We start from the raw sequence: 25,045 nt of genomic DNA, 5'->3' as shown, positions 1-25,045 counted from the left end.
TATTTTAATTTTTTATTGAATAATGCAGTTGACTGTTTTAAGGTTTTAAATCCTTTCATATTGCAGGAATAAAATAGTAAAAGGAAAAATTAACACTCAACTTTTATTAAGTATCAAGAATTTCTAAAATTGTTACATGTAAAATGCCCATGGTTCTATGTGATAGATATTGTAACCTTCATTTTACAAATGAAAAAACACAGCTTGAGAGACTTGATGAATGTCACACCACTGTAAATGCTAAAGCCAGGAATATATAAGCAGTTGAGAGATCTTGAGAAGAAATTTAAATTCAATGACTCGATTAACTGTTTCTCATTGGTACTTAATTAATAAGTTCAGTGCAAACATTTACTTAGAAGCAATTGCAATAAGTTAACTTAAACCTTCTCTTGTGTTGTTGGAAGAGGGTGTTTGCTATGACGAGTGCGTTCTCTTGGCAAAACTCTATTAGCCTTCGCCCTGCTTCATTCCATACTCCAAGGCCAAATTTGCCTGTTACCCCGGGTGTTTCTTGACTTCCTACTTTTGCATTCCAGTCCCCTATAATGAAAAGGGTGTTAGTTCCAAAAGGTCTTGTAGGTCTTCATAAAACTGTTCAATTTCAGCTTCTTCAGCTTCTTCAGCATTACTGGTTGGGGCATAGACCTGGATTACTGTGATATTGAATGGTTTTCCTTGGAAACGAACAGAGATCATTCTGTCGTTTTTGAGATTGCATCCAAGTACTGCATTTTGGACTCTTTTGTTGACCATGATGGCTACTCCATTTCTTCTAAGGGATTCCTGCCACAGTAGTAGATATAAGGGTCATCTGAGTTAAATTCACCCATTCCAGTCCATTTTAGTTCGCTGACTCCTAGAATGTCGACACTCACTCTTGCCATCTCCTGTTCGACTACTTCCAATTTGCCTTGATTCATGGACCTAACATTCCAGGTTCCTATGCAATATTGCTCTTTACAGCTTTGGACCTTGCTTCTATCACCAGTCACATCCACAGCTGGGTATTGTTTTTGCTTTGGCTTCATCCCTTAATTCTTTCTGGAGTTATTTCTCCAGTGATGTTCAGGAGTACACTGGGCTCCTACCGACCTGGGGAGTTCCTCTTTCAGTATCCCTTTTCATATTGTTCATAGGGTTCTCAAGGCAAGAATACTGAAGTGGTTTGCCATTCCCTTCTCCAGTGGACCACATTCTGTCAGACCTCTCTACCATGACCCACCCCTCTTGGGTGGCCCCACATAGCATGGCTTAGTTCCATTGAGTTAGAAAAGGCTGTGGTCCGACTCTACACATGGACATCATCAGATGGTCAACACCAAAATCAGATTGATTATATTCTTTGCAGCAAAAGATGGAGAAGCTCTACAGTCAGCAAAAACAAGACCGGGAGCTGACTGTGGCTCAGATCATGAACTCCTTATTACCAAATTCAGACTTAAATTGAAGAAAGTAGGGAAAACCACTAGACCATTCAGGTATGACCTAAATCAAATTCCTTATGATTATACAGTGGAAATGAGAAATAGATTTAAGGGCCTAGATCTAGACAGAGTGCCTGATGAACTATGGATGGAGGTTCGTGACACTGTACAGGAGACAGGGACCAAGACCATCCCTATAGAAAAGAAATGCAAAAAAGCAAAGGGGCTGTCTGGGGAGGCCTTACAAATAGCTGTGAAAAGAAGAGAGGCGAAAATCAAAGGAGAAAAGGAAAGATATAAGCATCTGAATGCAAAGTTCCAAAGAATAGCAAGAAGAGATAAGAAAGCCTTCCTCAGCGATCAATGCAGAAATAGAGGAAAACAACAGAATAGGATGGACTAGAGATCTCTTCAAGAAAATTAGAGATACCAAGGGAACATTTCATGCAAAGACGGGCTTGATAAAGGACAGAAAGCTTCTAACAGAAGCAGAAGATATTAAGAAGAGGTTGCAAGAATACACAGAAGAACTGTACAGAGAAGATCTTCATGACCCAGATAATCACGATGGTGTGATCACTCACCTAGAGCCAGACATCTTGGAATGTGAAGTCAAGTGGGCCTTAGAAAGCATCACTATGAACAAAGCTAGTGGAGGTGATGGAATTCCAGTTGAGCTATTTCAAATCCTGGAAGATGATGCTGTGAAAGTGCTGCACTCAATATGCCAACAAATTTGGAAAACTCAGCAGTGGCCACAGGACTGGAACAGGTCAGTTTTCATTCCAATCCCAAAGAAAGGCAATGCCAAAGAATGCTCAAACTATTGCACAATTGCACTCATCTCACATGCTAGTAAAGTAATGCTCAAAATTCTCCAAGCCAGGCTTCAGCAATACGTGAACCGTGAACTTCCAGATGTTCAAGCTGGTTTTAGGAAAGGCAGAGAAACCAGAGATCAAATTGCCAATATCTGCTGGATCATCAAAAAAGCAAGAGAGTTCCAGAAAAAACATCTATTTCTGCTTTATTGACTATGCCAAAGCCTTTGACTGTGTGGATCACAATAAACTGTGGAAAATTCTGAGAGAGATGGGAATACCAGACCACCTGACCTGCCTCTTGAGAAGCAGGTCAGGAAGCAACAGTTAGAACTGGACATGGAACAACAGACTGGTTCCAAATAGGAAAAGGAGTACGTCAAGGCTGTATATTGTCACCCTGCTTAGTTAACTTCTATGCAGAGTACATCATGAGAAATGCTGGACTGGAAGAAACACAAGCTGGAATCAAGATTGCCGAGAGAAATATCAATAACCTCAGATATGCAGATGACACCACCCTTATGGCAGAAAGTGAAGAGGAACTCAAAAGCCTCTTGATGAAAGTGAAAGAGGAGAGTGAAAAAGTTGGCTTAAAGCTCAACATTCAGAAAACGAAGATAATGGCATCTGGTCCCATCACTTCATGGCAAATAGATGTGAAAACAGTGGAAACAGTGTCAGACTTTATATTTTTGGGCTCCAAAATCACTGCAGATGGTGACTGCAGCCATGAAATTAAAAGACGCTTGGGGTTGGTGCATGGGGATGACTCACTGAGATGTTATGGGGAGGGAGATGGGAGGGGGGTTCATGTTTGGGAACACATGCAAAAATTAAAGATTTTAAAATTAAAAAAATAAAAAATAAAAAAAAAAAAAATAAAAGACGCTTACTCCTTGGAAGAAAAGTTATGACCAACCTAGATAGCATATTCAAAAGCAGAGACCTTCGTCAACAAAGGTCCGTCTAGTCAAGGCTATGGTTTTTCCAGTGGTCATGTATGGATGTGAGAGTTGGACTGTGAAGAAAGCTGAGCGCCGAAGAATTGATGTTTTCGCACTGTGGTGTTGTTGGAGAAGACTCTTGAGAGTCCCTTGGACTGCAAGGAATCCCACCAGTCCATTCTAAAGATCAGTCCTAGGTGTTTTTTGGAAAAACTGATGCTAAAGCTGAAACTCCTATAGTTTGGCCACCTCATGTGAACAGTTGACTCACTGGAAAAGACTGATGCTGGGAGGGATTGGGGGCAGGAGGAGAAGGGGATGATAGAGGATGAGATGGCTGGATGGCATTACCGATTCGATGGACATGAGTTTGAGTGAACTCCGGGAGTTGGTGATGGACAGTGAGGCCTGGTGTGCTGCAATCCATGGGGTCACAAAGAGTTGGACACGACTGAGCCACTGAACTGAAACCTACCATTTACTACCTTGAACTGTCAAGCCTATGATCAGCCACCTACTTCAGCTGCATACATAACAAACCTCTCCCTTTAGTAGCCACAATCATCTTATAATCAAGTGACTGTTTGTTTATTACAATTCTATTTCCCCAAGTGTTTGACATAACAGGAAAAGAATTCCAAACTGATGCCAAACCTTAAATGCATTCTACAATTAATCTCCAAACCACTCATTTATTCATTCATTAAATGAATATTGAATGTCCACCAATATATTAGACACAATTCTTGCTGCTGAAGATTTAAAACCTAAGTCCTTAGGAAGTTCATATTTTAATAGGAAAAAGAGATACGAGAGACAGATTGATAAAAGGATGATAGGTAGATAGATTGATAGAGATAAAATAATGCGGATATGTCCTTGTGGCAAAAACTGAGAGTTGTCACCCAATAATCATTATCGTCTTTGTCAGTAAGTTAAACTCTGAATTTAACTGGGTCCATGGCCACCCAGCATAAAATTTACATTTCCCAACCTCTCTTGAGCTGTGTATGGTTATGTGACTAAGTCCTGCCAACGGGATGTAAACAAAAGAGATCTGAGCCATATCAGGCTATGTTTGAAAGATATCATTCCTTTTTAATTTTTCCCATTGGCTGAAATAAGAGCATGCTGACTAGAGCTGAAGCAGTAATTTAGGCCCAAGGGTTTTCATTTTGGGGACAAGGGAGAAAGAAGTTAGAGGTGACTGAGCCCCTGATAAATATGTCAATCACATCAACTCTAGATTAATTATCTCTGGGAAGAGTTCATGTGTGAGAAAAACAAACATCTCCATCTTTTTGAAATTTCTGTTTTTAGGGTTCTCTGTCACATGCATTAGAATTTTAATCTAAACTAATACAAAAATATTTTAAAGATAAAGCAGAGTAAGGGACAAGAGTGTGGCTCTGTGTAGTATTTTAGACTGAGGGTGATTAAAGGGTGACTGAGGAAGGACTTTGAGGAATCAATAGTTGGGAGGAGTTCTAAATGCGTGAGTAAGCCAAGTGATAGCAGGAGAGAGTATTCCAGGAAGTGGGACATAGCAAAAGAAAAAGGATACAGGAGGAACATGCTTCTGTGTTCAAAGATCAGCAAGGTAGCCAAGATGGCCTACATTCTCAACTTCTTATCCTGATTCTCAAACAGGAATACTTGACTCCAGACCTTGAAGAGATCAGGCAATTTTGCAGGCACTGTTCTCTACAGAGTCTCTTCAGGAAGACTCATGACTCAGCTACGAGTCTAAACTTTTACTCAGATTCAAGGTTTAACTTTTAATACCATTACAAAAAGCTTCTCCACTTCACCCAAGTATCACCCATTTTTCTGAAGTTAGCATAGGTTCTCACTCTTGCTTAAGGGATGGCATTATTTAAGGGATAGCTCTGCCCTATATTGCTTTCTTTCTTCTTGAAACTCCTCAGACACTATTGTCAGTGCTTCCACTTTAATTTGTTAATAATCCATCATTCTGTTCTAATTCAAGTACGTATCTTTTGCCACCTCGATTAGGATGAAATGTAAGACTTATATCTTCAAAATTTAAAAAAATCTCTTTGGGCTACTAGCTCTTCAAACAGAAGGTGGTCCATAGAAACCTTCTGTATGCTCATTCAACCATCTCACAAGATAGAAACACAATGGAGAGAACCTAATCTTTCTTGGTTCCTCCCTTTCGCCAGGAAGATATGAGTAGCTGAAGTATTTGGTGCTATATATAGTCAGTTGATGTCAGCTGGATGCCAGTCTCTTCAGAAAGGCTCACTCTCCAGTTTGAGTCAGAACTAGGGACCATGCCGTCCCAGGCTCAAGGATAAAAACCATCGGGCCCAAGTGCCATCCATAGTCCATCTCCAGTCTTTCCTCCACAAATTGGGATTCCTCCTTCCTGAAAAGCAAGGTGAGTATATCGTTTCCTAAAATGTTGTATTAGTCAATTGTCCAAGGAAGTTCAGAGCTGTGACTCATTAGTGGGCTTTCTTTGCTTTAAAGGACAGCGGTTGATGCCAATATTAAAATGCTACCACCAAAGAGTTCTTATTTAATCTGGTGTCCTGTCTTCATTCTTACAGTTTGCTGGAACTGAAGGCCAGTAAGGAAGCAATGACAGGTTAAAATAAACTGTGAAAGTGAGAAAGGAAGGGGAAAGGAAGCCAGCTCTTTCATTGCTTCTCATTGCCCAATAATGATTGTACTAGTATATAGATAAGATGGCCTGAAACTGAGAATCAGCCTCTGTTCACTGTGACATTGCCTGTCAATGAATAGCATACTCTGTCACCAAACAAGGAATGGTATTAAAGCCTTTCAAAGGAAAGCAATAATAAAGAACAAAGATGCTCTCCTTCAAAAGGATGATTATAAAATATTGCAAATGAGTTCTTCACATTGCCTCAATAATGTTTCTTTATTTTTAACAGGGAACAAAAAAAATCATGCTATCACATAATACCATGGTGAAGCAGAGGAAAGAGCAAGCATCAGCCATCATGAAGGAAATCCATGGAAATGGTATCAGTGACAATCCTTCATAGCATTATCACAGCTCAGCACTAATGTAGACCCTTCCTGATGTTATTTAATATTCTATAGTTTACTTTCTGTAAATTCTTGCTATTCTGTCATAACAAACCTGGAGCTCCAGGGGGTGTGGAAAAGCCTATGGTAACTAATCCTTTTGTAGTCATCCTTTCTCATTTGAAAGCTATTTTCAGATGAACAACTGCTCTAAAGGAATGAAGCAATCTGACAGCTGATGTACATTCTGCTTGGCTTGCCTTTCACTCTTCACATTATAAGTTAATATCACCACTCTCAGATCATTTATTTTTTTCTTTTTCTGTTTTTTTTCAGACAGGTCTCATGAAATCTTGTGTTCGTTGTCCATCCCACAAGATCTATATTGATTTCTTTTACCATAAATTATTCAAAATCTGTTCTACTATCCCTTTAGGAAAAAAAAATGTTGTTAAATTAGAATTCATATTAATTGTGAACTTCTTTAACACTGAAATAGTCTTCATATTTAGTAACTGATTTACCAAGACATTTTGTGTGGAAATCTACTATTTATAATTTCTAGGAAAATACAGATTTCCTATAGTCTCAAAACATACAACTCAAAACAATTTAAATGTAAGATGTAAGGTGATACGTCATTCTTTTCTCTAAGTTCTAGTAAAAATTCTAGACTCTAGTACTTTATATATTGCATTTTGATTGTTGTAATGGAAATTCAACTTCGACTAAAAGAATAAAAGAAACTGAGCAAAGGATAGTGTCAATTTTAAAAGCAAATAAGTAGAATATCTAGATTCCTTTAAGGGCTAATTTGAGCCATTCCAGAATGTATCTGTGGAGTTTTCAGGGCATCTCCTTACTTCCCTTCTATTGACAAGGAATATGATCTTTTACCTGAACAATACTGAAACCTAAAGAAATGAGATCTGGTGAAGGCAGCTGAGAGCAGGCGTAAGGGTAGCATTTTTTTCTTTCTCTCTTTTAAATTTGTATTGGAGTATAGCTGATTTATAATGCCGTGTTAGTTTCAGGTGTACAAAGTGTAGCATTTTCATACTTCACCTTCCATAATGTGAGCTGAATAGAACCAATCAGAGATTGTGTTAGATGCTTCCCCCATAATGTAGTCATATTTAAGGATTCTGTTATTTTGTTTTCATTTTCTGTAATATAAAATCATCCAATATAAAATAGCAGATTCAACTTAGTTCTGTGTTTTACTATCATTTTGAGTTAGCTTAGAATAAAGTGAAGATAATTCTGAATCAGACCCCAGAACTAAATTTGTACCAATGTAAGGTTCCAAAATTCATGCTTCTTTTCATTTTTTTATGCTTCTTTGTACCTCCTGCTTCATGTTGTTTACTTGAAATTGTTTTAACAGCTTCCCTGATCAGGAAGGCAAAAATCAGATAATCATTTGAGTTTGTAACTAAACTTACTTACTTTCAAACTAGGCTTGGGATAATTTATGATTTTCTAATTATGTCATAATCATTAATCAGTCCATCATTTTAATTTATTTCCAGTTTAAATCATGTTTTGAATTCTACTCTATTGCTGATATAGACCTATAAAGAGTATCTTTTTCTTTTTTTGTAACATAACTTTTAAAATGAAATATAAAAAAAATACAATTATATCTCAAGGGATAAAAAAAATTCTCAAAACTACTATCTCATCACCAACAGGTCTTGGCCATGTAAAGTCTGCTAAAGCCTCCCTCCCAAATCACGGGTAGATTTCCAGTCCCTTAAGTAGGGTCACATGCTCTGCCTTAGTTTGGAGGTCAAGTACTACAGATAACACACGGATAATCACAGACTCTTTCTTAACTCATCTCAACTAAAATAGCTGTAGTACTTTAGGAAGTAATTTAAATAATCTCCCTCTTTTATTTCCTCTGACATATTACATGGAACTTTACTATTTGGATATGTCATATTGTTTAGAGATGTGGAATTAGATGGGCATCATTTTTCCTAAGGAGGCAGAAATGAGATGTGGACTGCACAGAAAACATTTTTAGGAACAATCCTCCAAATTTTCAAACACTTCACACCAGTAAAAACCTGGATAATGTATGATGAAGCATACCACAGTCTTGATCTTAATTCTAAGACTAAATAAGTAAAACTTGGACTGAATTGTCCTTTATAAACACGATCAGAGAAGTTCTTCTCCCAGTCTACATCCTTCTTCCATCCCCTCTTCCCCTTGTGCATCAAGATTTTTTTTTGCAGTATTATAATTCATTTATTTTTTATATTACTTTTCAGAAACATAGAGCCAGGAGGAGAATGAAATGTGACAATGAGATGGCTAAATGGGTTGCTTTCTAAACCTGAACTAGAAGTTCATTCCGGTTCTTGTTGTGGGGAGAGAGACTATAGTTAGTGAGCCTTGAGATCTGCCAATAGAAAAATATAAGAATCAAAAGAAGAGTTTTTCATCACAGCACTCACTTAATCTTAAGGAGAAATAACCTCAAAGAATCACAGGAAAATCCTATCCATACAGACTAGAATACATTGAACTGGATTGCCTGAGTAAAAATGAAGATGACCCCGCCTCTAACAAACCCCAAAATGTTCACTCATTATGGAGCCATCATGATTTGGTGTCAAATTATGTACCAGAAGCAAAAATACTACACTCTCAAAAGTAATTAATAGAAAGTATCCCTTAATACTAAGGCAGACCGTCCTCATCATCACATCCAGATGATCATCATCATGGTCATCACCATCAGTATCAGAAGTGTTAGAGCTGATGGTAGTAACTGTTTGGTGCTACAGCTGTGATACAAAACCTATAAGTATTAAACAGAAATATCAGAGCCATGCTGTTACCATCTAACAAGTGCTATTCTAAAAGACAAAAACACAGAAATATTTTGCCATTATTGGTGCATGAATTAGTTATGGAGACAAGAAAAGACTGCTTATAATGGTGGGTAATGCCCACCAATCCTGTGCTATTTCTCCTGAAGCTGTACCCATTCTCCAGTGGTGATCGTGTTTCTCTCTCAGGAACTCATTTGAGACCCAGGAAGGGTAGGGGGTGGGATAAATGAATAGTAAGCAATAAGTTGAAAGAGAAAGAGAAGGGGGAATGAGAATGGAAGAAGGAGAGGCACATTAGAACAACTGGCTTCTGTCAGAAATGGTGGGGAAAAGGAATTAAAATTATGCAAGAACTGGGAGTATGCTGGCCCCTGATTTTAAGCACAAATACACGTAAGAAGTAGAGCTTTCAGAAATAGAAAGACTACTGTTTCAGTGACCCTACAGTTTTCTCAGCTGGTTTTGTGAGGGCTTTTTTGGTATGTTTTTTGTTTGTTTGTTTTCCCTCATGACTGGTGAACAGCTGGTGAACAGTAACAGTACACAGAAGAAGACTGAGCAGATACTTTTTGTGATTTCAGGAAAAGAGGTTAGTCTGTGGTCTGAAAATAGGAAGCCAGGTTCTAAATGGAGTGCTGTTGTTGATATGGTACCAGGAGCCCTGGGTTCCAGACCAGACATCTAATTCCTCACCTGAGACTGAAGAGGTTGGGTTTGTTGAGACATCTACTTTTAAAATGTCATGACTCTAATGTATTGAGCTATGTGTGTTTGAGTTTCCCCACCAATAGCAAAGGCAATGATAATACTGACACAAATTGCAGGGACACATAATCATGATGTCTTAACTTTCAGATGGAAGACTAAGGTGAGGAACCCTTTTACTTTTCCTATACAGGCATATCTCAAACTATAATTGATCAAGTTACTGGTATAAAAATGAGGACACAAGGAAGGCCTTAAATACCACAGATCAAATATAAAAAGTCTGGGGGAGAAAAAGAACTTACCCTAACGCTTCAATGTACAAGTTTGAGAGTTTTCTTTGGTTTAAAATTTCACATTAGCATTCTCATGAGAAAAATCATGCATTATTTTGAAAATCAGTGTGCAGTAATATGTTATAAAATCGTGGATATTTCTAAATCTGCCATAGATTTCTAAACCTCTAATAAGGCCTTCCAGAAAAGTAGCAGCAGAGAACCAGGCTAAATTCCAGTTTATACCAAAGTTGAAATAATAATGTTTAATTCTAGCCATAATTTCATCATTCTAATTTCTTTATTGTCTTTTTCACTCTAACATACTCTAGATGTACATCCTATAAACAGTTCTGGTTGAATTACTGGTTAGTGTAATTCAATTTGCATACTTTAATACATTGGTAATCTCATTTTTTAAATGTTTATAGATTTACACAGTTTATAAGTGGCAATACTTTTAACAGTAAAGTTTTGAAAACTTTATAGTTTAGAATTCAAATCAAGGCAAAGAGATACAAAGTAGGAAAATATGCAATTCCAGATGAGTTTCAAAACCAACTTTTTTCATGTAGAGAAAACTATTAGAAATTAGTAGTGAACTTTTAACCAAATGTAGACTTTTAAAGCACTATTCAAAATCAAAATCAGTCTGGACTATTAACTTTTTTATATAGCATGTATATATGCATATTTCAGTATGCAATGATGTATATTTATGGATTATTATTCAGTGCACATAGGTTAACTGTAAGCAGGGCGAAGAGTCCTGTATAAATACAGAGATCTCTTGGATTTAAGCAGGCTTTTAACTAAATTGATAGGACCACTCTCAAGTAAATCAGATTCAATTATCTCCCAGTCTGTGACTTTGCCCATTCTACCAGAATTGCAGCTGCTAGTAAATTTTGTAGGGAAACAGTTGTAAAAGATTTTTGTCTTACTACAATTATTTGAATATCTTTATAAACTGTGAATTGGACTCACTGATCTAACTAAATATATAACACTGGCAGGATAAAATTTTCAAAATACAAACAGAACTATCTGTGCATCCATAAATCCTTGCTGACTAAGTTTCAGAATGTTAACCTATGAAATAAATGTGAAAAAAAGAATGTTTCCTTTTGTAAGAATTTAGATCCAGGGTCTGCTCATAAGACTACATATTGAAGAAAGGTTTGAAAAAGAAATAGATCACATTTTCAAAGACCACTGACACCTCTCCCACCAAAATGCATTTTTTCAATTGGTTTCCAGTACTCATAGTAACGTGGCTGAAGTGGAAGAAAAGCACACTCAAAAATCAAAATTTTGAACTTTTTAATGTAAGATTTAAAATCTTAATCTAACTAGAAAAAATGCATCTGATAAAAAATATTAGTTACAATTATTTAATATCTCTAGTAGATTGGAAAATGTGGAGTTTTTTGTGGAAATTAATTTTCTTATGGTCAAGACCCTAAAGGTATATTTTAATATTTTTTATAATTGGATATTTAATCCAAAATAACCACTGATCTCCCTAAAATAGCAGCAAGCTATAATGGATTAAGTCCTATAAGATCTTTAAAGAATAAATGGAAAATTCTGGGTCACTATGAATGACATCAACAGGAAAGTATGTCTAGCAATATTATTTTCAATAGATGATCTAATGCCACAAAGACAACCTTCTAATCCATCAGGGCAAGGATATGAACCCTGAATAAGTTATATCATTTATCAGGCATCCAGATAAAACACACTGTTAAGACCCTGCACAGAGGTTTGCAATAAAGAGCAGGGAACAGCTGAACTTGGATTCTGTCTGCTCAGTTGAGAGAATTCTTCACTCTGAAAATTTAAATAAATGAGTGTTCATACGTTAGATTTCCCAACTCATAGATGGTCTGGAACTCGAGCTCCAGTGACATCATAAACTCAACTACTGGAAAGGAAGGGGGAAAAAAAAAAACCTTGGAAAATTTGGTTATGTCTTTTATTGTTTGTTTATGCAAAACATGTTGACTTTAAATGTTCCTATGTCTATTAGTATGTTAGTGAATATTTAACTGGTTTTTTAGGTGGGGAATGCCTGTTTGTAGAGTTTGCAAAATTCTCTTGCTATAAACAAGTTTGAGCTACCATCAAGGAGAAACTGAATGCAGAGTTGGGAAGAGGTGTGTAGTAATACAATACTAAAGTATTTCCACCATACAGATATAATAGATATAAGAAAACATCAAGAGCATTGATAATAGCAAAAAGAATTATAAAGTGATATTTCTGAGTATCTATTGCTTTCTTTTTAATACAATTTATCTAATCATTAAGTTTATATAATTTAATTGTAATAGTGGCTATGTTCATTGACTTTAACTACTAGATCACAGAATTTCTGAAAATTTATTGACTCTTTGTGAGCCAGGACAAGCCTGCTTCAGATACCAGTAGACTTCTCATGAAGTTATCTCATCCCAGAGATCCACAGTACCTTTAGATGGTCATTCAAAGCCAATGAATTCCTTGTCTGTTACTTATAGAGTAAGAGAGATAATTTAGGCTTAACAAAAGTAAGTATGAAGAATAAGAAAAGAGAGTTGAGAGTTGGTCAATTACGTGTGCCTTCTCCTCTTTCTTTTTTGTCTCTTATTTCTCTATTGTGATATAAATTTACTGTAATAATGGATTGCACCAGCTGATTATTGAGGGTAGGTAAGTTCCTCATGGCTCTTGCTATACATCTATTCCTTGCAGCAGCTTGAGTGATAATTATTGTATTTTGCTAAAAAGGAGTGAATGTTTTTTATGAGTCCAAACAAGTCTGGCCAGAGGTATAGTTTATACCTCTGCTCTTTTTTCCCTTTCTTCTTCGAGACTCCCACTTACGGGTTTCTTGGCTATCCTTCTTTACTCTTTCTTGTGACTCCAATCTTAATAAACTTTTTGGACCTATATCAGTGAGATGAAGATCTGAAGAGAATGACCATATCAGTTAGCATGCTTTTTAAGTTGAAAATAGCAGAAAATCAGAAACCAACTAGATTGAAAAATAAAGGGAATTTACTGCCTAATATAACTGAAAAGTTCAGAGGTGATTCAATAAATCTTCATCTGGCACCTCAAGTATGTTATTAAGGACCAGTTTCTTTCTCTGCCTCTGCTCTGATTTCCTTGGGGTAAGCTTCACCTCATGTCTGACTCTATCATTTTATCAAGTACATATCAACAGTTTACGGGACAATATGCATCCATGCTTATATGTAGCAGGAAAAGAAAGTATCTTTGGCACAGTGTACACAAAGAAAAGTCCTGGTATTTTCTCTCACTGGCCTAAGTCATTACACACCTGTTCCTGTATCAATCACAAAGGTAATAATTCCTGTCAAATATACCTCAGAGGACTATTGTAAATCTAAGGGGCTAGTGGGATAGGATTCACTTAGGTCATGTGGTTATTTCAGAAACATTGGTGTAATCAGTGGTCATTAGGAAGAGGAAAATGAGAGAAAAGTTTTCTCAAATCCTTGTCTTGGAGTCCCCAAATTAAACTTATGCCATAGCTTGAAATTTAGAACTTTTAGAAAATAATAATACACTATTTCCTTTTTCTAGACTCTATTTTCATTTAACTGTTTATAATGACTCAAACTGGTAAAGAGGAGAAAGAGAGAAGCTGCATCCTTGTTTCGGTTTCCTTATGGAAAACCTTTATAGCATTAATTGTAAGAAGAAAGATTCCATAATAGTTAAGTCCCCTACCTATGAACTGTCAGGTTGGAAGCTTTCAAAGATGCCTGCATGCCAGCTCTTGTACTGTACTACTGTACTTTTCAAGATACTGTAAGATTATAAATGGTTTTTATGTATTATTTGTGTGAAATTATTACAGTATGGTGCTATATGGCTGATTGTGTTAGTTGGGTACCTAGGGTAACTTCACTGGACTTTATGGATGCACTCTTTGAATGGAACTCTTTCACATATAGGGGGCATACTGTACTATAAAGACTGTCATCTTTGCATTTTCTAGTGGTTGTCTGGTATGGGGCATTTTTTTAGTTCTTGAAAATGTCCCAGTTGAAAGGTTTTTCAGGAAAAATCTAAATTTCTTTAAAAACATTACTTGTAATATATAATTGTTAAACAGAATATGTATTCCTATGGATTTCAATTTTCTGTAATTCTTTTTATCTTCTCTGTCTTGCATTGCTAATTGAATTCTTTCAAGAAGCATTTAAAGGAGATTTCCCCTCCACCCCCTAGTATTGTGACGTGAAGTCAAAGTAGCTCAGTCATGTCCTAACTCTTTGACCCCATGGACTATAGCCCATGGAATTCACTAGGCCAGAATACTGGAGTGGGTAGCCTTTCTCTTCTCCAGGAGTTCTTCCCAACCCAGGATTGAACCCAGGTCTCCCACAATGCAGACGGATTCTTTACCAGCTGAGCCACAGGGAAAACCCAAGAATACTGCAGTGGGTAGCCTATCCCTTCTCCAGGGGATCTTCTGGACCTAGGAATTGAACTGGGGCCTCCTGCATTGCAGGTGGAGAATCAACTGAGCTATCAGGGAAGCCCTAATATTGTACCAAATTACTATAAGCATTATTGTGGCTTTTTTATCATTTGTGATCTAAAGGGAACTTATTTTGATTCCGGAATAAAAAAGCTGAAATAGTTCACTCCTGTCACACTTTCTAGAATATTGAGGGATATAGACATACCAAAAAATAACCCAGTTCCTCCTTCCATGTGGCAAGCACACAATAATAGAAACTCCAAACACTTGCAAATAAGAAGAAGTGAGTATTCCTTGTAGAACTCAGAGAGCTAGCAAACAAGCCCCAGGAAACTATAAAATAGTCTCACTCACTCTGCTGTTGGCCTTCATTCCTCTTCCATAAGCTACTTCTGTCATCCCAGGGACTGTAAAGCACAGAATTATTATTATTTTTTCCATCTTAACAGACAATGCCATTCTGCATTCATTAGGAAGTGCTATGAAAAAATTTTAAATTGAACATGTTAATTAGAATAGACTTAATTTTTTGGAGCAGTTTACAGAAAAATTGAACACAAAGTTAAGTAGTGTTCCTATATACCCTTCTTCTTCTAATATATAGTCTCTCCTATTACTGACATCATAGTGTATTATACTTGCTGTGATTGATAAATCAATATTGATATAGTATTATTAATTGAAGTCCATAGTTTATGTCAGGGTTCACACTGGCTTATATTGTTCAGTGGGTTTCAAGTGAATGCACACTGTCATGTACCTGCCATTATAATATCATGCAGAACAGTCTCCCTGCCCTAAAAGTCCTCTGTGCTCAACATCTTCATGTGCACTCCCTCCCCATAGGCGCTTGACAACCACTGATTCTTTTCCTTTCTTACAAAGTTGTGTCTTTTTCAGAAGTTGGAGTCACACAGTAACCCATTACATACTGGCTTCTTTCACTTAGCAATATACATTTAAGGATCCTTCATGTCTTTTCATGGTTGATAGCTCTTAATTAAACTTTTGATTTTGAGATAAAAGTTTACATGCAGCTGTAAGAATGAATAGGCTTCCCAGGTGGCTCAGTGGTAAAGAATCCGCCTGCCAATGCAGGAGACAAGAGTTTGATCCCTGAGTCAGGAAGATTCGCTGGAGAAGGGAATGGCTACCCAATCCAGTATTCTTGCCTGGAGAATTCCATGGACAGGAGCCTGACAGGCTATAGTCCGTGGGGTGGCAGAGTTGGACACAACTGAGCTGAGTGACTGAGTACAGATGCATGTAAGAATACAGAGCAAACCTGGTATGTTTTCCCAGTTTCCCCCAATATCAACATCTTCAAAACCATGGTACAATATCACAACGAGAATATTGACAATATCACAACGAGAATATTGACATTTATGCAGTCAAGAGACTCCTATCAATCAGTAATCTATCTCCTATATATATATATATATTTTTTTTTTTCATTTTAAGATGCTGTAAAATGGAATCATACATTATGTAACCTTTGAGGATAGCTTTTCTCACTCAGTGTAGTTCCCTGGAGGTAGATCCAGCTGTATGTTTCAATAGTTTGTTTGCTTTTATTGCTGAGTACCATGCCATGGATGGATCATAGCGTTTTTAACCATTTGTTGTTGTTTAGTAGCTAAGTTGTGTCCAACTTTCTTGAGACCCTATGGACTGTAGCCCACCAGGTTCCTCTGTCCATGGGATTTCCCAGGCAAGAATACTGGAGTGGGTTGTCATTTGCTTTTCCAGGAACTCTTTCCAAACCAGAGATTGCATCCACGTCTCTTGCATTGTAGAATTCTTTACTTGGGAAGCCCCTTTTAACCATTACTCATTAAAGTACACTTGACTCTTTTCTTATATTAAGAATAAAGCTGTGAACATTTGTGTATAAGTTTTTGTGTGAATATAAAACTTTCATTTCACTAGAATAAATGCCCAGTATTGCTGATGAATTCTATTTTCCATTTCACTTAGTTCAATGAATTTTTTATTTCCTTTGAGACTTCTTTGACCCACAGATTGCTTAGAAGTATTTTTTTCTTGTTGTTTCCAAATATTTGGAGATTTTCTTGTAATCGTTCTGTTACTGATTTCTAGTGTGATTCCACTGTGATCAAAGATCATACTGTGTATAATTTTCACTCTTTTGAATTTGTCAAAGCTTATTATATGGTACAGGAAATGGTCTATCTTGGTGTATACTCTATGTGCACCTGGAAAGAATGTGTAACTTTTGCTGTTCAGTAGAGTATTTTACAAACATTTACATCCTACTGGTTGATAGTGTCATTGACTTCTTTTATATCCTTGCTCATTTTCTCTCTGTTGCCCTATCATTTGTTGAGAAAGGGATATTGAAGTCTCCAACTATAATTGTGGATTTATCTATTTCTCCTTTTAGTTCTATTAATTTTTGCTCCATTTGCAGCTCTGTTTTCTGATGAATACACATTTAGTAGTTTTAGGTCTTCTTAGTGGACTGACACTTTAATCATTATATAACATTCTCTGTCTCTGGTTATTTCCTTTGTTCTGAAGTCCACTTTATCTGCTATTAATATAACCACTTCTACTTCCCATTGATTAATATTTGTTTGATATCTTTTTCTATCCTGTTACTTTCAATTTGCCTATATTGCTAAAGGTACTTATTTTTGAAGTGGGTTTCTTCTAGACAATTTATATTTGGGTCATGTTTTTAAATCCAATCACTAGTCTCTATCCTCTAATTAGTATATTTTTAGCATTTATATTTAATGTAAAATTATTGACATAGTAGACCTTAAGTCTATCATTTTATTTTTTGCTTTCTGTTTTTTACTTCTGTTTTCTTTTTCTTAGTTTCCTATGGGGTTTCTTGCCTATATTTCAGAATTAAATTTTTATTTACCTCTAGTTTTTCAAGTATATATTTATAGTTTTTAGTAGTAGTTCTATTACATTATATATGTTTAATTTATCAAAGTCTACTGATGTCATTTTATCAGTTTAAGTGCAGAAAACCTACCTATCTTTATGTCTATTTACCTCTTTCTGTTTATAACTGTTACTGTTTATAACTGTTAACTATTTTCTACATACATTTATAATTATATCTGAGAGGTTTATAATTTTTGCTTCTAGAGTCAAACATAATTTAGAAAACTCAAGAGGGAAAGGAAAACTTATTGTATTTATCCACATTTTTGCTTACTGTAATCTTTTCTCATTCTTGATGTTCTAAGTTTCCTTATTTTGTTTGCATTTTGTTTAAAGAACTTCATTTAGTTATTTGCTATGGTCTGAATATTTGTGTCCCCCTAGAATTCATATATTGAAATTCTAGTGCCCCTGATGGTGTTGGGAGATGAGGCCTTTGGGAGGTGATTAGGCCATGAGAGTGGAGTCTTCATGAATGATATTAACATCTTTATAAAAGAAGCCCAAGAGAGCTACCATGTCTCTTCCATTACATGAAAACAAAGTGAGAAGTAGGCAGTCTGCAACTCAGAAGAATGACTTCAACTGAACCAACTATGCTGGTACCCATATCTCACACTTCCAGCCTCCAGATCTATAAGAAATACATTTTTTGCTGTTTATAAGTCACCAGTCTTGGATGTTTTGTGATAATAGCATGAATCAATTCTTTTAGGGTAGGTCTCCAGGAAAAATAATCTCCTACTTTTCCTTCATCTGAAGTGAAGTCGCTCTCAGTTGTGCCCAACTCTTTGCAACTCCATAGACTGTAGCCTACCAGGCTCCTCTGTCCATGGGATTTTCCAGGCAACAGTACTGGAGTGGATTGCCATTTCCTTCTCCAGGGGATCTTCCCAACCCAGGGCTCGAACCCAGGTCTCCCGCATTGTAGACAGACGCTTTACCGTCTGAGCCACCAGAGAAGTCCTTCATCTGGAGATGTCTCAAATTCCCCTTTATTTCTAAAGAATATTTTCACTTGGTATCAGATTCTGGGTTGACATTTCTTTTCTTTCAGCATTTTTGTGCCACTTCCTTCTGGTCTTCATGGTTTGTGATGAGAAATCTACTGTCATTCTCATTTTTTTCTCCCTATAGGTAAGTTGTCATTTTTCTCTGGCTGCTTTCAAGATTTTCCCTTTGTCTTTCATTTTCAGAAGTTTATGATATGTCTTGTTGTAGAGTTCTATAGATTTATCTTTTATAGAATACTTTTGCTTCCTGAGTCTGTAGGTTTATAACTCTTGCCAAATTTGGGATGTTTTCAGTCATTATTTCTTTGTGTACTTTTCCAACCCCAAATACCTCCTCTCCTTCTGGGACTTCAGTGATACAAATGCTGTATCTTTTGTTCCAGTCACACTGATCCGTAAGGCTTTCTTTACTTTTTTTCCTATTTTTTTCCTCTGTTGTTCGTATTAGGTAATTTCCATTACTCTGTCTCCCAGTTCACTGATTCTTTCCTTTATCCCCTCCATTCTGCTACTGAATCCATCCACTGAACTTTTTATTTGGGCTATTTTTTCAGTTCTGAAGTTTCCATTTGGGTCTTTATAACTTTTATTTCAGTCATGATTTTTTTTCCTTTGCTAAAGTTTTCTAAAATTTTCCATTTGTTTCCAGAAACTTTGTAATTGCTCTTTGAAGCATTTTTATCATGGCCACTTTAAAATCTTTGTTATATAATTTTAATATCTCAGTCTTCTCACGCTGGCATGTATCTTTTTTCCCATTTAGTTTGAGATCTTCTTGTTTCTTGGTATGACAAATGAGTTTTTTATTTGAGCGTGCACATTTTCATATTATATTCTAAGAATCTTGCTCTTATTTAAGCCTTCAATTTTATCTATACTTGTCTGACATTGCTTCAGCAGGGGAAGGAGAGTGGCACCTCATTCACCACTGCCAGGTAGAAATAAGAAGTCTCAGTTGGCCCACAGTGAAACTTGAGGAGGGTCACTTAGTTACTATTAGGTGGTGGGAGTTCAGAATCTCCACCTAGTCTCTACTAACTCTGCAGGGGTTGAGGGTTGTTACTGGCTAACAGGGACAAAGTCCCAGCTTTCTCCTTGGCCTCTCAGATACCACCCTTATATAAGGGTGCACTGGGGTACCTCGTTATAGCTTTGCAAGGGTAAAATCCTGGGCTCTACACTTGAAATTTGTTGGTATGGGTGAGGCTAGGTTTTTTCTGTGGCATTTGGCTAAAGTAGAGTAGCTATTGTCTAAAAGTTTCTTGTCTTTGTAGGTTGCTCCTTTCCTGGTCTTGGCTAGTGAGAACAATCTTGCTGTAGGTTTTTGGCTGCACCTGCCGCATGTTTCTCAGTTAAAAGCATTTTCAGCTCCAAGTCTGGGATATGTCGGGCCAAAAGAAACCCAAAGAATTAGTACCGTGTTGTTCCTTGGTCCGGAGGTCCCTAGCTGCCTTCTTCCCTCCAACTTTTAGTCTTATGTTTATTTTATACTAATGTCCAGGATTTTTAGTTTTACTTAGTAAATGTACAGGGAAAAGTAGATCTATTCTATCTTCACAGAAACAGAAGTCTTGATATTACAATTTTTATAATTAGCAGAGTGCCTCTTCTAGTAACATCAAGATATATAAGCAAAGTGATTTCTTCAAAGCAAAATGGGGAGAAAATTTATAAGCAATTTTATCATTTTATCCCTAAAGACCTCAAAAAGCCTAATTATTAGGGTTAATTTGTAACATCAGAAAATGTTGTCCCAATCTTCCAGAATATTTATTTTACAAATGGTCCAATTTTTCTTCTCTGCATTTAACAGCAGTCCACAGTGGCAAAGGAACTCTGTGTGTTAACAAAAAAAAGCATTTCTGATTAAAGGAGCAAGTAGAGGGGTTTTAGTTCTTTGAGATTTCAGAAAAGTCCTTCAGTACTAGAAACAGAAAATAATAGTTGTTTACTGAACATCTCTATTTAAGGCATGGAGGACACAAAGACAAAAACATAAAGAAAATGCAAATCACAGAATAAGTAAAATGGAATCAAGTAATATTGATTCAGTGCTATGAGAATACAGAAAAGGCATAAATAATTATGAATAGAAATTTTAGAGAAGGAATTGACAGAAATGGCACATAAACTGGATTGAGAAGGATTATTCAATACTTATCACCTACCTACTTTATGTTAGGCTCCTTGATGCAAGATACAGAATTAATAGTATTCTGACAGAGAAATGGGTGGCAGGAGTCAAAGCATAAGCATTCTTGTAATGGAGACAGTTCAAACTGATACATAAAAATGCTGGGAGTCAAACAGAGCTTATGAACAGAACTATGAGTGGTACTGTTTGATAAGTCACTAAATAAGAAAAGAATAAATTAATAGTGTCATTAAACTTTACTCACTCTTTTATGTGCCAGGTATGATACTGTTTGATAAGAAACATTTTATTTAATCCTTACATAAAACCTATGCAGTAATATTATTATTATTAGTCCCACTTTAGAGATAAGAAAATTGAGGTTTACAAAAAAATAAGCAACATACCTATGATCATACAGTTAGAAAGTAGTAGACCCAGGATTTAACCCAAGGCAGTCTGAGTAAAGAGACTCTATTTTAGTCACTATACTAGCATATTGTTGTTTAGTTAACAAGTTGTGTTGGCTCTTTTGTGACCCCATGGACTGTAGCCTGTCAGGCTTCTCTGTCCATGGAATTTTCCAGGCAGAAATACTGGAGTGGGTTGCCATTTCCTTCTCCAGGGGATCTTTCCTACACAGGGATGGAACCAGCGTCTCCTGCACTGGCGGCTGCTGCTGCTGCTGCTAAGTCGCTTCAGTCGTATCCAACTCTGTGGGACCCCATAGACGGCAGCCCACCAGGCTCCGCCGTCCCTGGGATTCTCCAGGCAAGAACACTGGAGTGGGTTGCCATTTCCTTCTCCAATGCATAAAAATGAAAAGTGAAAGTGAAGTCGCTCAGTTGCATCTGACTCTTCACGACCCCATGGACTGCAGCCTACCAGGCTCCACCGTCCATGGGATTTTCCAGGCAAGAGTACTGGAGTGGGTTGCCATTGCCTTCTCTGCCTGCATTGGCAGGCAGATTCTTTACTATTGATCCACCAGGGAAGCCTATTTAGCATATAACAGATGGTAAATTATGAAATTTAGCAGAGCATTTAAAAATGCTTACCTTAGGGTTTTTCATGCACATGAATATTGTTTTACAGATGTAGATGTAATGCACCTGGGCAAAAAAGTCAGCATCCCCAGAGACATCATGTTGGAAGAATTATCCCATCTCAGTAACCGTGGTGCCAGACTATTTAAGATGCGACAAAGAAGATCTGACAAATACACATTTGAAAACTTCCGGTATGAAACTAAAGCACAAATAAACGTAGGTATAACTTGATAATATGGTTATCTAAATAAACGGGCAGCATTTCTAAATGTATATGTATTATTAAATTCCCAAATGAGTATTTTACAAATTTTCTTTTCATTGATTCTGTTACACTTTTTTTCATGATAATGAGTAATTTAGGTGGATAAACGAATATTATGCCTGATATGAGTGTCTTTTTGGTTCAGTAGAGACACTGCATGTTTGTAGATTTGGCACTGAAGAACTGGTCTGTTCTGCTAAGAGGAGGGAGAGGGAGTGGAGACTGATGGAACTACAAGTTTCCGTATCTTATCACCACTGGTTAAATGTTTGGGATGGAAACAATTCCAAAGCACACGGTGCTCTATAAAGCAAGTAGAAGCATTTTATTCGCTGAAAACATCCTGGCATTGAAAGATGCCTGGGAACTAGGCACAGCTGATCTCCTTTCAAAGTATCCATTCCACGTTGTATAGAGAAGTCTGGTACTCACTGACAATAAAATCGATGTGGATAAAACTCTTTGGACAACAGTTCCCATCGACCAAAAGTTAAAACAAACAAACTCATTAAATTATATTTTACATATTGCATGAATACCATATTCTTTTAAATTGTCATTCAGAGAAATTTTAGAGGAAGAAGTTCATAATTGAAAAACGATTAGCTTCAGGAAAATATTTTAAAAATAAAATACCAGTAAGAAGAATCAAAAAGGAATACTGCACTATAGGAGATGGTGGAGACTACAACAATATTTTTTTTTTAACTAAGGGTTTCTTTCTATAGCTATGAAAAGTTTACTCATGAATTTAAACCTGAAAGCTTTCCAACTACCATCACTGGTAAGCTGTTTTGAATGAACAGCTGAATTCTTTATAGCAAACAGACCAGTTTCACTGATCTTTTATCATAATTACTAAAACACACTACAGAACTAACATTTGCACTCACAAACCCTAAAATTTTACTCATTCTTGAAATTTCTATTTCCCTTGTTATGATCTGCTTAACAATAAATGGTTAGAGAACATCTTAAACAGTTTTTTTAACATTAATGAGCATCTTTCAACATCCATAATTGAATCTAGTTATAATTATGAATTCAGTTAGACATCAAATTTTACTCAACCATAGTATTTACATTTAATGAAGGAAGATTTTCACTTGAAGTCATGGATAAATGTAATGCTATGGTATCCTGTAATTAAGCTCAGTATCCTCTTATCAGAAAATGTCTGCAGCAAATACAGTATGAACCTAAAATAACCTCTGGCTCATCTGATGGATAATGACAATAGAGAGGTAGCTTTGAAGAATAATATGAAATATAGTGCCTTAATGGAAATTCTTTGAAAAGTTATCTACAAGTCTAGACATCTGAATAAATCCAGTTTTCATAACTAACATTTATATCTCTAAGTATAATGCTTTAATTACAATTCTGAAAGAAGGTATAAGATTTAAAATGTCCATTAGAATACAACATATTCTCTTATCACTAGTATTTCAAATTATTGACAATAATCTTATATATCTATGGTCAAACATTCTGGTCATAGGTAAAATATATAAGAATATGTCTTAATATTTTTCCAGCATTCCTAGAAGATTGAGAACTAAATAGTCCCAAACATCTGTACTGAAATATTTGAACATATACTGAATATACTGAAACAATTAAATACTAATAAGTAGCATAAAATAATACACAATAATATTATAGGGAATGAAGTCACCTGTCACTGAGTTACACAATATACTCTGAAGTCTGATGAAATTTGATGACACATTTGCTTTTATCAAGGCTTTAGACTGCAACTTTGAGCAAGCATTAATAATATGACAGAAATTTAGAAGATGATATTAGGTTTGGGTCTATTCCCATTCATTTATTTATACTTACAGCAAAAATTTATTGATTGCCTACTATGCTCTAGAGACTATGCTTGGATTTCAAACATAAATTAACACAGCCCTTGTCTAGTGATGGAGGGACAAAATAACATTGATAAATAGAAAACAATGATTTACTTAGAATCTAGTTCTTGAATCATCTTTATATGATTTATATCAAATTAATGTTATTGACTACATTTTCTGAAATAATATTTTACTGCTTCCCTTGAGCTTTAGATATTGTCAAAATAATTATTTAACTTACATTTATGTATTTCTTATAATTTCAGGAGATCATTAGATGAAAATATAAACCAACTCTTTGGTAATCAATGCCATCTATTTAAATATTAAGTATAATTAAAAAAATAAGCACAGCTTATTCTCTTGCTGAGAAACTAGTAAATTCAAGCCACACAAACCTTCTTATGATACAAATAACAACAGAAAACATGCATTTTTAAGATAAAACGAAGATACATTGCTTGCTACACATGCCAATTTCAAAGTCCTAGTTCATGAACTGATAACTTCTTACACATACACATACAAAAAGGAATGAAGAAAATAAGCATACAAGAGAAAATTCATCATAATTAAAATTCCTTTCTATAAGTTACCACAAAAGGATATTATTCAAAACAATCCACAGACTTCCCTGGTGGTACAGTGGATAAGAATCTGCCTGCCAAGGCAGGAGACATGGGTTCAATCCTTGGTCTGGGAAGATTCCACATCCTGTGGAGCAACCAAGCTTGTGAGCAGCAACTACTAAGGCTGTGTGCTGAACTACTGAAGCCCACATGCCTAGAGCCTGTGCTCTGCAACAAGAGAAGCCACTGCAGTGAGAAGCCCACACAGGGCAACAAACAGTAGCCGCCCCCCTCCCCAGACCTGGCCCACCACTTGCCACCACTAGAGAAAGCCCATGCAAAAGCAATGAAGAGCAGTCAATAAAAAAGAATCTGCCTTCCAATGCAGGAGACTCAATCTCTGGTCAAGGAACTAAGAAAAAAAAAATCCACAGTTTACAGTTAAAACTACATATGTTTGCAGTAACTAAGCACTTTTAAAATTCCTTGGAGGCACTTCCCTGGTGGCCCAGGGGTTAAGACTTCACCTTCCAATGCAAGGGGCATGGGTTAGATCTCTGGTCGGTGAGCTAAATCCCACATGCTTCACGACCAAAAAACCAGAACATAAACAACAGAAGCAAATTGTAACAAATTCAATAAAGACTTAAAAAAATCTTTAGAAATCTTATATAATATT

At 36.2% G+C, this 25,045-nt stretch overlaps 1 protein-coding gene across 1 annotated transcript in view; it reads left to right on the top strand.

Annotated features, from left to right (window-relative positions):
• The first annotated feature begins 6,134 nt into the window (after window positions 1-6,134).
• The window catches only part of MYOZ2 (myozenin 2), a 36,459-nt gene continuing 17,548 nt past the window's right edge, over window positions 6,135-25,045 (top strand). Inside the window, exons 1-2 of the mRNA XM_068975633.1 lie at window positions 6,135-6,210; window positions 21,717-21,886. Of these exons, the coding sequence (XP_068831734.1) occupies window positions 6,135-6,210; window positions 21,717-21,886 (246 nt within the window). The remainder of the gene's footprint in view (window positions 6,211-21,716; window positions 21,887-25,045) is intronic.

The sequence above is a fragment of the Capricornis sumatraensis genome, chromosome 7 (genome assembly GCF_032405125.1).
Source record: "Capricornis sumatraensis isolate serow.1 chromosome 7, serow.2, whole genome shotgun sequence".
NCBI lineage: Eukaryota > Metazoa > Chordata > Mammalia > Artiodactyla > Bovidae > Capricornis > Capricornis sumatraensis.
The sequence above is the reverse complement of the archived record's forward strand: the minus strand, read 5'-3'. Positions and strand labels throughout refer to the sequence as shown.